Source organism: Pelobates fuscus, chromosome 2 (assembly GCF_036172605.1).
Source record: "Pelobates fuscus isolate aPelFus1 chromosome 2, aPelFus1.pri, whole genome shotgun sequence".
Lineage (NCBI taxonomy): Eukaryota > Metazoa > Chordata > Amphibia > Anura > Pelobatidae > Pelobates > Pelobates fuscus.
The window spans coordinates 35,604,794-35,618,020 of NC_086318.1; the positions used below are offsets into that span (position 1 = coordinate 35,604,794).

Genomic DNA, 13,227 nt, shown 5'->3' on the forward strand with positions numbered 1-13,227 from the left:
TCTATCTATCTATCTGTCTGTCTATCTATCTTAAATATATAATATATTATCTTTTTTTTTTTTTACTGTTTCTCTTTTTCTTCCCTCTGTTCATCACTTCTCACTTGATCTGTGAATACAATCAACAGTTAGCATCTGTCCACTAGCTATCAATCATCTCTTGTTTTGATCTCACAAGTGGAACTCTAAATAGTAAATCAAACGAACATGTCCAGCCATTTCGCTAGTTGTTTACTTCATTATACGTCCATATAGTGCATTGGAGATACAATATAATAGCACCTGTCAAGGGGTAGGATACAGTCAGATCTTTAATTTCATGTGTTGGAAGTAGGTAAAATGGGCAAGCAAAAAGATCTGAGTGACTTTGACAAGGGCCAAATAGTGATGGCTAAATGTTTGGGCAGAGCATCTCCAAAATGGCAAGTCTTGTGGGATGTTCCCAGTATGCAGTGGTAAGTACCTACCTAAAGTGATGCAAGGAAGGTCATCTGCTGAACTGGCATCATGGTCATGTGTGCCCAAAGCACGTTGGGAGCAAAAGCTACAAAAGAGCTACTGCAGCTCAAATTGCTGAAAACCCTGTTGCTGGCCATGATAGAACACGCAGTGCATTGCAGTTTGCTGTGAATAGTGCTGTGTAGCAGCAGACTGGTCAGAGTATCCATGATGACCTCTGTCTGCCACTCAAAGTGCCTTCAATGGGAATGTGGGCAAAAGAACGTGATCTAATAAATCATACTTTCTATTAGATCAGGTAGATGGCCTGGTGTGTGCTGGTGCGTGTGCAGGTGTGTGTGCATGTTTACCTGGGGGAAGAGATGACAGCAGGATGCACTATGGGTAGAAGAAAGGCCAGCAGAGGCAGTGTTATGCTCTAGACAATGTTTTGCTGGGGAACCTTGGGTCCTGGCATTCATGTGGATGTTACTTTGACATGTACAATCTACCTATATATTGTAGCAAACCACATACATCTCTTCATGGCAATGGTGTTCCATTACCTTTCAGTAAGGTAATGCATCCTGCCACACTACAAAATTGTTCAGGAATGGTTTAAGGAACAAGACAACAAGTGCAAGGTGTTGCCTTGGCCTCCAAATTTCCCAGATCTCAAACCAAAATAAGCTTCTGTAAGATGTGCTGGAACAATAAATCCAATCCATGGAGGCCCCACTTTGCAACTTGCAGGACCTAAAGGATCTGCTGCTAATGTGTTGATGCCAGAATTACCACAGTTCAATGGTCTTGCTGCTTACTAACTATTTATTAAAACATGATGTGTTACAGTGAGGGGATTTGATATCTTTAGGCATAACAAGATCATATTATTTTGGTGCCAGATATCACAGGACAAGTTCAGAGTCCATGCGTCAATGTGGAGCCCATGCCTCGATGCATCAGAGATGTTTTGGCAGCCTGAGGGGGCTTACATAACATCAGGCAAGTGGCATTAACGTTGTTGCTGATCAGTGTATGACCCTTTTTTTGTTGCAATGCATTAACTTGGCTCTTCCCAAGTTCAAAGGGTAATCCAGATGTGGACCCTGTTTTCACTGTACCAAGAGGGATATCAGCTACACCTCTATGACGAGGCCCAAAGAAGGCCTAAACGATTGTCTGGGTTTTTTTTATCTCTTGTGCAGAGAGAACTTGCTGGCATTTTGGTTCTGAACTGCCCTTATAGGTGAGACCAGTGTATGCTACAGATATGGGACAAGTGAGCAAAAACTATTTTGAGACCTAAGTGGGGATTTACCGAAGGGCAAGCTACTGAGTTCCTCTAAGCTTTTTTCTGTTCTCAGAGTTCTCATATACTTTGTTTTTGTTGCCATGATTTAACTTGGTTCTTCCCAAATTAAAAGGGTAATCCAGAAGCGGACCCCGTGCTCACTGTGCTTAGAGACGTAATGCTACACCTCACAGACTGCTGTAGCTCTCGTGCAGAGAGAACTTGCTGGCATTTCGGTTCTTGACTGCCCTTATGGGGTGGGATCAGGCTGCTATGCTTCAGATATGTTCTCTCTGTAATGGTACAAGTGAGCAAAAACTATTTTGAGACCTTTTTTATTATTCTGCATTTTTTTTAATCTGTACATATATATCTAGCAGGACATATATTCAGAACACAGCTGTTTGATAGAAGACTAATCAAATGTTAGTTTGTATACTTTATAAAACATGGTAACCAACATTCCCAACCACATGCAGCTATATTATAAGGTCAAAGATAAACTCTACCATGCAATTATTTTGAAGATTTTGTAAAATTTACCATTGAGGAGATTGGTTAAAATTTAGCCTTAATCAGGAGTGCCCCCTGCTGTCGTATATTGTATATCACAATATATGATTATTAATTTTTATATTATTGCCCCTCAGAAACTGATTGGTTATTTCCCATTAATAAGGTTGACTTTAAATTTGCTGATGGGGATAAATTAATGAAACAAAAAAACAAAAAAAAAAAAAAAAGAGGCTCTCTCTAACATACACACTTGGATGAAGGAAATACTTCTGACAATCTCTCTCTTGTTGCTGATACATCCCAAATGAAATCACTTTAAGCATTACTTCATTTTCTAATACTTGTCTGAGATAATCTATTTTTTTCTGACAATCTTTGAAAAAGCCATCTCAAGGTCTCCTAAAAATGTTTTTGTAACTTAGGTTAAAATATCTAAAAAAAAAAACAGTTTGGATAAGTTGTCCCAATTTTGGGACAATTTATTTATGTATGTTTTATCTGATCTGCAACTCAGATAGGTATATCGCAGTCAAATTTAAAATCATTTTCATAACTTTATCTTTAAATCACCAGTATTTAAACTTGAAAAGTGTACAGGGATTAATTCAACTTTTACGTCTCATTGCGTAACCAGACAAAGAGATAGGGAATGTTCTTTGTTATCACTAATTAATAATATTGCATTGTATCTCAATTAATTGTTACCTGTTGGTTCTTTGTTCTGGATGGTAAGGCCAGTGCCCAGGTAGTAACTAACAGTTGATGAAAGAAAAGGCTGCTAAATGTTGTTTGCATTCTACTGAATAATAATTTCTATGATAATCACGATGAGCTTACTGTAGAAAATGCATATCAATTTGTTGACCTAATTGGATTATATTGCCTCATTACCAGATTTCATTATACTATTCAGTGTGTTATATTAAGTATGTTATCCATTTTTATGTCACAATAAAATCGAAATTGTTATAATGTGATATTTCATTGGTGAATCATAAATTCTATTTGAACAATTAATTTAATGCTTTATTGAAGTGAAAAATAGGCACTTCTCGCTTGTATACATATAAATCATTGATTGGGAAAGCTTTCTCATTAATATTACTGTGTTGTAATATATATTTTTATATATTAAAGACATATAAAATGATTGGTAATTTTTATAAAATATTATTTTTAACATTTTTACCCTATAAAATACAACTACAGATTAATATTTCTGATGACTTTCAAATGATTTAATATTTTTGGATGAATTTTTAATATGATTTAATACTTTGAAACAATATTAATAATGTTTTATATATTGATATTTTTTATATTTTAATATTTTGATAAAATAATTTTAAAAATGCATCCAAAAATATTACATTCTTTGAAAAGCTTATCCAAAAATATTAAATTGATGCCTATATTAGATGAACCCACTAAACTGCATAATAAGTGCGAAACAAAATAATTAAAAAAATGCAATTTAAAAATGAAAGGCTTCAACTGTGGCAGCTATAGCACTGACATCCTTGCTGCTAATCAATTGTATGTGGTATCCCGTCTTTGTTACTTAATCACATACTGTCTTGAATGAGTGTGATGGCGTATGAACAATACAACATATAAGCGAAACATGCTCCTACTATACTCATGTGATGTGGCCTCTGCAAAGACATACTGTACAAAGTATTGCACCATGGAGGTTAAATTAATTTGCATTGTGTGCCATAGCTATGCCAAGACAGTAATGTTTTAAAAATTGTACAGACTTAACTTCTATATGCAAAAGTAGTTTAACTGATGTTTATAACAATACATAAATATATATATATATATATATATATATATATATATATATATATATAAATGAGAGTTAAAAATGGGTTATCTTTAAAACTCAGTTGCGAGTTCCATTTTATCTTGATTTTTTTTTTGTTACTTTTTAAATTGTATTCAAAATCTACTGGTATAGAAATATTACCTCTTGAAATGTTAAATGTGGCTTCTGTCTCCTCATAAGCATATTGTGTATATTTCCAATTATTGGCAAAGTTCGTGGTCCAGGGGGAAAATTTTTGTACACTTTTCCTTTCCGATCCAAAAAAGCATTTAGCAAAAATAGGACTACAACTACTGAGAGAAGTACCGAGACAGGATCAAAGGCAAACATGTCTGCCAGAGAATCTAGAGGAAATATATTAGAAATGAAAAGCTGAATGCATATTTAATATGAATTTTATCACATTTCATCATAGAAGAAAAGTAACATTAAAAAAAAATGAAGAATGTACATAGGAAAAAATGATTTGAAATATTTGTACATCAATAGTATCTGTGTTGAATCTCAAATTCAAACTAATAATCAGAAGTTGCTCCCTAAAAAAATAAATAATGTTAATTGCATTGACATATGGTTCATAAGCTTTCTTTCTTTAATCCAAATACCTAATTAAAGTGGAAATGTCACTCACCATGATTTTTACTATTATGTTTACTTATTCCTATATTTAACAAATATGTATCTGTAGACCTCTTTATTCTTCAATAGGGTCCATCCATTTTAGTGTTGTGGATAAACTCTGTCCTTTGCACCAGTCAGTCAGCATAGAAAAAGAATACACAGAAGAGCATAAACAAAACATTTTTTTTCATTTGCAATGCTTGCCTTGGTTTTGCCTAGTCTGATTTAGACTTTGATATCACTTCCTAAACCTTTAACCCCTTCACTACCAAGACGTTTGTGAAGAAACACTACTAGATTCCTGGAAAGTAATGTTTCAAATGTATTTTTTACATACTATTTTGTACATATTGCCACTTTATCATGACATTTCCCATACTATCGCTCTCACATTGCAGCCATGTTGACTCATTGGATAAACTCACATGCATAGACAGACTGATACATCCACACATATATACACTTTGATACATGCACATACATACGCACTCTGATACATGGAAAACACACACACACTGATACGTACACACAAACCACAATGACAGTCCCACACACATTGACAGATACAGGCACACAGTCACAGTGAATCTGACAGTGTGTACCTGTATATGCCTGTCTGCAATTCTGTATCTGTGTAAGTGCCTGAGAGTGTGTGTCTATGAGTGCACATCTATATTTATGAGTGCACATCTGTGTGTATGCGTATCCATGACTGTCTGCAATGTATATCTATGTCTGTGTGTGTGTGTGTGTGTAAATTTCTGTGTCTGTAAGTTTGTTTACTTCTGTATCTGAGCATTTGTGTGTGGAAGCTGCTTTCGGTGTGTCGTGTTTATGGGAAGCTGTTTGTGGTCTTGATGTGTGAATTGTGTTTGTGGCAAAACTGTGTTGTGTGCAGGCGTGGCTGTGTTAAACAAAGAAAAAGAGGTTGTCCTACAAGAATATAATACAATAGTATTGCCAGTGATCAAAACACAATATGTGTGAATAAATAAAATAGTCTAAAAAAAAGTCTTAACAATAGAAACACCCCAGTTTAAGATCTTGGGTAGATGGTAACATCTTCTACTGGAAGTTAGGTTTCTTAGCAAAATCTGTATAAATATGTAAAATAAGAAAAACAGAAATTCAATAGTGCAATATATCAATTTAAACCTAGTGTATGTAGTAAAACAGCGGTAGCTTACTAATATTTCATAGAGTTATAATCAGGTCCAATTTTGCTACAGTATTATAATCCCCACTTACGGGATATGTGGATAAGTGTATCATAGAACCCAAAATGACAAAACTATAGAAGGCAGATAATAGTGCGCTCTGTTGCAATAGAAAGAGCTAAAATAATAGCAATAGTAAATACTACCAAAGATAGGGCAGGCAAATTGCTCTTTGGATAGGGCACTGGTGGTATGATCCCACATGGGAATTCTTTGGAGTATACAGGAAGAAAGGATGTGAGTATGTTTAAAAAGAAAAATTTTAAAACAAAAGATAATTGGCACAGTACACAAGTATAGTGACCCAAATCCTTTATTAGATAAAATACAAAGTATACATTTATTTATTGCACAAACTGATACACCCACAATACTGACACACAATCTGATGCAGATGCACATACACACTGACAACAGACACACATTATAATATAAATATACATACTAACACAAATGCAGACAAGTTGTAGTTTACATATTATAGCCATCCTCTACTTCCATACATTATGGATGCAGCAGGATGACTTCCCTGGGATCCAGTTATGGCTGCATGCTGATGGGCATTTGGTTCCACTCCTTTCTCTACCTCCTCATCTGTCCCATCCTCTGCAGTCCTGCACTGCACTCTGTTAAGGTGAACGGAAGTGACCTGAACTCCCTTCCTACCATCACTGCCAATCTGATTGGGCCACTGATCAGAGATTCCCATAGGGTTTTCAAGTTGAGCCTATAGCAGAGTTGAAGACTATTTTTGGAATATATTTTGCCTTTCAGATCTTTATTTGGCAATGTTTGATGTTTAATTAATTATTGTGTCTATTTATATAACACTTTGTTGAAATGTAATCATACATTCAAAATAAATTAAAAGATAGGTGTAGTTATATGACCGAAACTCATAGATTACATATTTTCCAACTTAATAACAAGTTAAAAAACATTCCAACCAAACAATAAAAAACAGTTAAAGTATTTTTTTTTTTTTTTACTACAATCATCAGAGTGTCATAAAAAAGCAGACCTAATTTTGTTTTGAGAATTATTCAGTTGGCTGGCACAGTATTTTTTTTTTTATCTACAAAACGAATCTCCCAATTTTATTGCAGCCCAAGATCAATATTTGATCTGTTTATATTTTTTTCTCGACTTTGTGCTTTGCTATCACTGAACTCAGACCTATTTCCCAATGCTTAAGATCTCAATTTTGCTGTTCTGCACTATTTAATTACTTATGTTGTTGATAACATTTGAAGAGCTGCAAGTATATTCTTTTTTTCTGTATGACCCAGCACTGATACCTGGGTTAAACTATTCTTTTTTTTTTTTTTAACATTTCCTAAATAAACTGTAAGTAAAAAGAATGTAGACTGTTGATTAAAATATTTGGTTAGAACCTGCACTATGGTAAATAAATAGTTAAAGGAACACCCCATGCACCATAACTACTACAGTCTGCTCTAGTAGACGTTGTTCAAGGAATACCCTGGCACTGTCCCATGATAAGACGTGAAACCATTTTAATATGACTTGACAACTTAACTGGTTCGCGCCCTGCATTCTGTTTTCTCTTGTAAGCAGAAGACAGAGGGTTCATTAGAGCAAAGTGAGCCAGTGCTAGACCATGCTCATTGGCTGAGAACCCTTTACCAATGATCATGTTCCTGCTTTGCTCCAAGTAGTGACATATGGCCAGAGCATGCGATACGCTACAACTGTGGGACCAAGGTACTAATGTACTAAACCATAGTGTATACAATTCATGCACCCTATGAGGTGTTTCTGCATCCCTTTTTTGCTATTGCTGGCCTACAATAATTAAATATGCTAAATAATTACTAGGAGTAGAAACTAAACTCAGTTGTGCCCATTGACGTCCGCAGGATAAGGTAAAGGGGGGCACTGGGCCACCCCTGGATTTTTTAACGTCATCCCTCCCCACAGGCACCGAGATACCTAAAGTGCCTTTTAAATAATTAAAAGGAGGGAGGTGCTGGGGGCTGCATTTAGGCTGCCAGCAGGGTGGAGGAAGCACTGTAAGGCTCCCTTCGGAATCCCCAGCAATTTGGTGCCTCCGCATTGAGACCCCGCCTCCCACATGCAAGCCCAGTCCCCACAAGCTCTGTCCCCACACTCACGCTGCTGACCTCTCTGGAAGAAAGAGGACAGAGCATGAAGACTTCATCTCTCAGTGCTCCCAATCTCCCCTAGCCTTCAGTGACAGGTAGGCTTCAGCCCATCACAGTGATTTTGTGTGTGTGTGTCTGATAGCGAATGATCTTGCATGTGTGTGTGTGTGTGTGTTTGTGTGTCAGTAGGTTTGTAGTGAGCATGTGTATGTCAGTTAACTTGTCTGTAGTGAGCTTATATGTGTGTGTGTCAGTGAGTGTGTCTGTAGTGAGTAAGTGTGCTAGTGAGCTTGTCTGTCAGTGAGCGTGTGTGTGTGTGTAAGTGAGCTTGTCTGTAAGTGAACATGCGTGTGTGTCAGTGAGCGTGTGTGTGTGTAAGTGAGCTTGTCTGTAGTGAACGTGTGTGTGTGTGTCAGTGAGCTTGTACATAGTCAGCAAGTGTGTGTGTCAGTGAGCTTGTCTGTAGTGAACTTGTGTGTGTGTCAGTGAGTTTGTAGTGAGCATGTGTGTTTCGGTGAGCTTGTCTGTAGTGAGCATGTGTATGTGTGTGTCAGTGATCTTATGTGTAAGTGAGCTTGTGTGTCAGTTAGCTTTTCTGTAGTAAGCATGTGTGTCAGTGAGCTTGTCTGTAAGTGAGCTTGTGTGTGTCAGTGAGCTTTTCTGTAGTGAGCATGTGTGTGTGTGACAATGAGCTTGTCTGTAGTAAACTTGTGTGTGTGTCAGTAAGCTTGTCTGTAGTGAGCATATGTATGTGTGTCAGTGAGCTTGTGTGTTTGTGTCAGTGAGCTTGTCTGTAGTGAGCTTATGTGTACGTCGGGTCTTTGTGTGTGGTGAACATGTGTGCGGCAGTGAGTTTGTCTCTAGGGAGCATGTGTGTGTCAGTGAGCTTGTTTGTATTGAACATGTATAAGCTTGTGTGAGTGTCAGTGAGCTTGTATGTAGAGAGCATGCATGTATCAATAAGCTTATGTGTGTCAGCTAGCTTTTCTGTTGTGAGCATGTCTGTGTCAGTGAGCGTATCTGTAGTGAGCATGTGCTTATGTGTCAGTGAGCTTGTCTGTAGTGAGCGTGTGTGTGTCAGTGAGCTTGTGTGTGTGTGTGTCAGTAAGCTTGTCTGTAGGGGGAATGTGTGTGACAGTAAACTTCTCTGTAGTTAGCATGTGTATGTGTGTGACAGTAAGCTTGTCTGCATTAAATTATATATACCAATGTCTTTGTCTGTAGTAACCTTGTGTGAGTGTAAGAGTGTGTACTAAGTTTGTGTGTGTGCGCCAGTAAGCAGTAAAATAAACATACCAATTTTATACACGTTTTAGCCGCAAGGCAAACAAGGCATTTGTTGGGTGGCATTTTCCAGGCGGCAGCAAAAAAAGCCACCCCCAAATGCCCATGGCAAATATCTTGTTAGCCTTGCGGCTAACTGACAAGCCAGGCGGGCTGCTGGGCGGGCAGCGCTGGCGAGGGAGCACTTTCCCCTGAGCTCTCTGCTCAGCTCCCTCACGCGCCGTAGAGTGATACCGGGAGCCAGAATATGACGTCATATTACGGCTCACGGCATCACTCTGCGGCGCGCGGGAGCCGGGATATGACGTCATATTCTGGCTCACGGCATCACTCTGTGGCGTGCGAGGGAGCTGAGCAGAGTGCTCAGGGGAAAGTGCTCCCTCGCCAGCGCCGCCCGACCGACTGACCGGCAGCCCCAGGGAGAGACAAACTCACTGCCGCACACATGTTCACCACACACAAAGACCCGACGTACACATAAGCTCACTACAGACAAGCTCACTGACACAAACATTCCTAAAGGTAAGCAGGGGGGGGGGTTAAATAAAAAAAAAAAGTGAGTGTGTTAATGTGAGTGAGTGTGTGTCTGACTGTGTGTGTCTGACTGTGTGTCTATTAGTGAGTGTGTGTGTTTGCCTGTTAGTGTATGTGAGTGAGCGTGTGTCTGTTAGTGAGTGAGTGTGTGTCTGTTAGTGAGTGTGTGTGTCTGTTAGTAAGTGTGTGTGTTTGTCTGTGAGTGTGTGTGTTTGTCTGTTAGTGAGTGTGTGTGTGTGTCTGTTAGTGAGTGTCTGTGTGTGTCTGTTAGTGAGTGTCTGTGTGTGTGTCTGTTAGTGAGTGTGTGTGTGTGTGTGTTTGTCTGTTAGTGAATTTGTGTGTTTCTGTTAGTGAGTGTGTGTGTTTCTGTTAGTGAGTGTGTGTGTTTGTCAGTGAATGTGTGTGTATTTAGAATGCGGGGCAGGGGGGGAGGATTGGGTGGGGGTTGCACGCGGGTGTGGGTGCCTGAGTACACCACTGTACATACACACATATTATATATATATATATATATATATATATATTCACTGGTAAAACCACATATTGAATATGCAGGGCACTTTTGGGCACCTGTTCTAAAGAAGGATATTATGGCACTAGAAAAAGTGTAAAGATGGGCTACAAAATTAATAGAAGGAATGGAACATATCAGCTATGAAGAAAGGGTAACGAATTTAAACCTCTTAAGTTTAGAAAAACGTTGGGGATATGATAACATTATACAAATATAGTCGGGGCCAATACAAACCATTGTGTGGAAATCTATTCACAAACTGGACTTTACATAGGGCACAAGGTCATGAGTTTAGACTGGAAGAAAGAAGATTTCGTCTAAGGCAAAGAAAAAGGTTTTTTTTTTACTGTAAGAACAATAATGATGTGGAATTCTCTGTCTGAAGAAGTGATTTTATCAGAGTCCATACAGATGTTCAAACAGCAACTAGAACTAGATGGATATTTGCAAAAACAGAATATTCAAGGATAGGGTAATAGCTGCTTGATCCAAGGATATATCTGACTGCCATTCTGGGGTCAAGAAGGATTTCTTTTCTTAGTTTGTTGCAATACTGGTGTATTGATTCAAACTTTTTTTTTTTTGCCGCCTTTTGGATCAACAGCAGAAAACAAATGTGAGGAATGCTGAACTTGATGGACACAAGTCTCCTTTCAGCTATGTAACTATGTAACTATATATATACACACATGCACAATGACGTATGGGGCTAAAGTAAATTTTTTTCCACGGCTGCTTTGTATCCCCAGGCGAGCCCTATAAAAAGGGGCCCAGCATGGATGTCATTACAATTAGCAAAATTCCTGCAGATGCCCATGGTTGTGCCTAGAGGGCCTTCACCAATTCAGAACTCACTCCAGTGTGACTACATTCCTCCACACAGTGTCTCCAAATCTCCAAAGTCTTCTTGCATCACCACTCTTTGTTCCTTCTGATCTGCAGTCATTACATTCACTAAAATATTTTATAGGAATGCAATGTAAATTCACTTGTTTGCATTGTCTTTGACCCTCTCAAACATGTCCATCTCTGCTGCCATTGTTGCCACTAACCTATTTTAATAATCTGAAATGTAGGCTTTGTATGAATGATCATCTTTTAGCAAAGTGACTCCAACCCTAGGTTTGCACAGGTGAATGATGGAGGTAAAAGGTTGGGACTGCATACTGAGTGTCTGAAAAGGCTGGGATGAAATTTGGGATAGAACTGCATCCATTAATATTGGAACCAACTGGCTGTATGAAAAGGGTTAATGTGGGGAAGAAGACTGCACAAGATGGTTTAATGCACTGTGAATGCACAGTGTTGAGCACAAATTAATGGGCTTTACAGGATAGGCCAAACCCAACCAAACAGTCTGCACTCATAAGGATCTCAGAGTAATCCACAAGGTGGATCATGGAAAGTGCATATTTTATTGCACAAAAAATGGTTAACAACATGCCATACAAATATGAGCAGAACTCATAAGTGGCAGGCAATCCAAAATCTTCAAACACTTGTCAATGAATGCAGACTCTTTCTACCTCAGGGGAGTACAAGGTTAAGAAAAATACAAAAAGAATGCAATAAAAATATAAAAAAGGGAAATACCTACTCAGGTCGCGTTTCACTCCTGTTATGATGCTTTAATCAATAACTTATTAGGATTTGAGATATGTTTAATCATGCAAGTGTCCAGGTTGTCTTATACATTAAATTCTGCTGTGGAACTGGAGTTGAGGCAATAAGTAACTGAAAAAAGATTTCTCCTGTAATTCAGCTGGTTTCATTACTTATGTACAGGATAGGCGTAAAGTCAAGGTCGGGATTGGGAGGTAAGTGGCTGTATGACACAGCTTGAGTTGGAAATTACGTTACCTGGGTGTAAGCTGGGGCTGGACATGGGTAGGAAGGATGGAATTCAGTGTGGCATAGATACGAGAGATGGGGTGGGAGAAAAACAATTAAATGGAAATGGTTAATGTAGGAACTACATAGTTTGAGGCATAAAGTTCATTGAATGGGGTGCAACTTCATACTGAGAATATGATGAGCAACTCATGGGAAGGGTTAATGCAGGGAATATTATGACTGTGAGGGGTAAGGGAAGAAAGAAGGGTTTATATCAGGGGTGCCAAAAAGGTAGATTCCTAGATGTTTTAAAAACAACAGCTCCCATGATCCCTTGTCATTCTTTCTAAAGCATTCTAAAGGCATACAAAGCATCATGGGAGTTGTAGTTCTGCAACATCTGGGGATCTACCTTTTGGGTACCGCTGGCTTATAGGGTTATTGCAGGTGGACTTATATTGGCATTAACGAGTTAAGATAAAACTATTGGCATTAACAGATCGAGAGAAAAAAAATAAGAGTTTAATTGTTAATATTTGGTTTAGCATGATATTTTCTCTGTATATGTCTTCTGTGCAACATGTTATGATGTTGCAATTTATATAGTTATAAACCATCGCTGGAATTTGAAATGATAGTACTCTACTCTAAAATAAGATATTACCCACATGCCTGTATGGCTTGTAATCTATATTAATCTGTAAAACAAACCTTGTATCTCGTAATGTAGCTGTGATCATAGATTTCTTCTTGACTTCTACGCTGTGTCCTGTTTGTTCTCCCAAGAGAGCTTTCTGCAATGCAGAAAATGTTATTCTTGAATCGAAACAAACACGGAGCTTGTATTTAGTTCTGTTCAGATTTGTCTGGATCCTCCCAGTTAGCATTCCACACAAGCTCCACCTCCAATTTCTTTTTCTTTATCTTATAACATGCTAGGGTTTATTCACTAAGCAGTGAATTATGAATTCACCAAAATATGGGATTTGGAAAACGTTCTCCAATGTGGTGACAATCCA

General features: G+C 38.1%; 1 protein-coding gene across 1 annotated transcript in view; it reads right to left on the bottom strand.

Annotated features, from left to right (window-relative positions):
- The window catches only part of LOC134586522 (cytochrome P450 2K4-like), a 39,746-nt gene extending 26,744 nt beyond the window's left edge, over positions 1-13,002 (bottom strand). Inside the window, exons 1-2 of the mRNA XM_063442081.1 lie at positions 12,920-13,002; positions 4,221-4,423 (exon numbers count right to left, since the gene is read on the bottom strand). Of these exons, the coding sequence (XP_063298151.1) occupies positions 4,221-4,409 (189 nt within the window). The 5' untranslated portion in view covers positions 4,410-4,423; positions 12,920-13,002. The remainder of the gene's footprint in view (positions 1-4,220; positions 4,424-12,919) is intronic.
- Between the last annotated feature and the right edge of the window lie 225 nt (positions 13,003-13,227).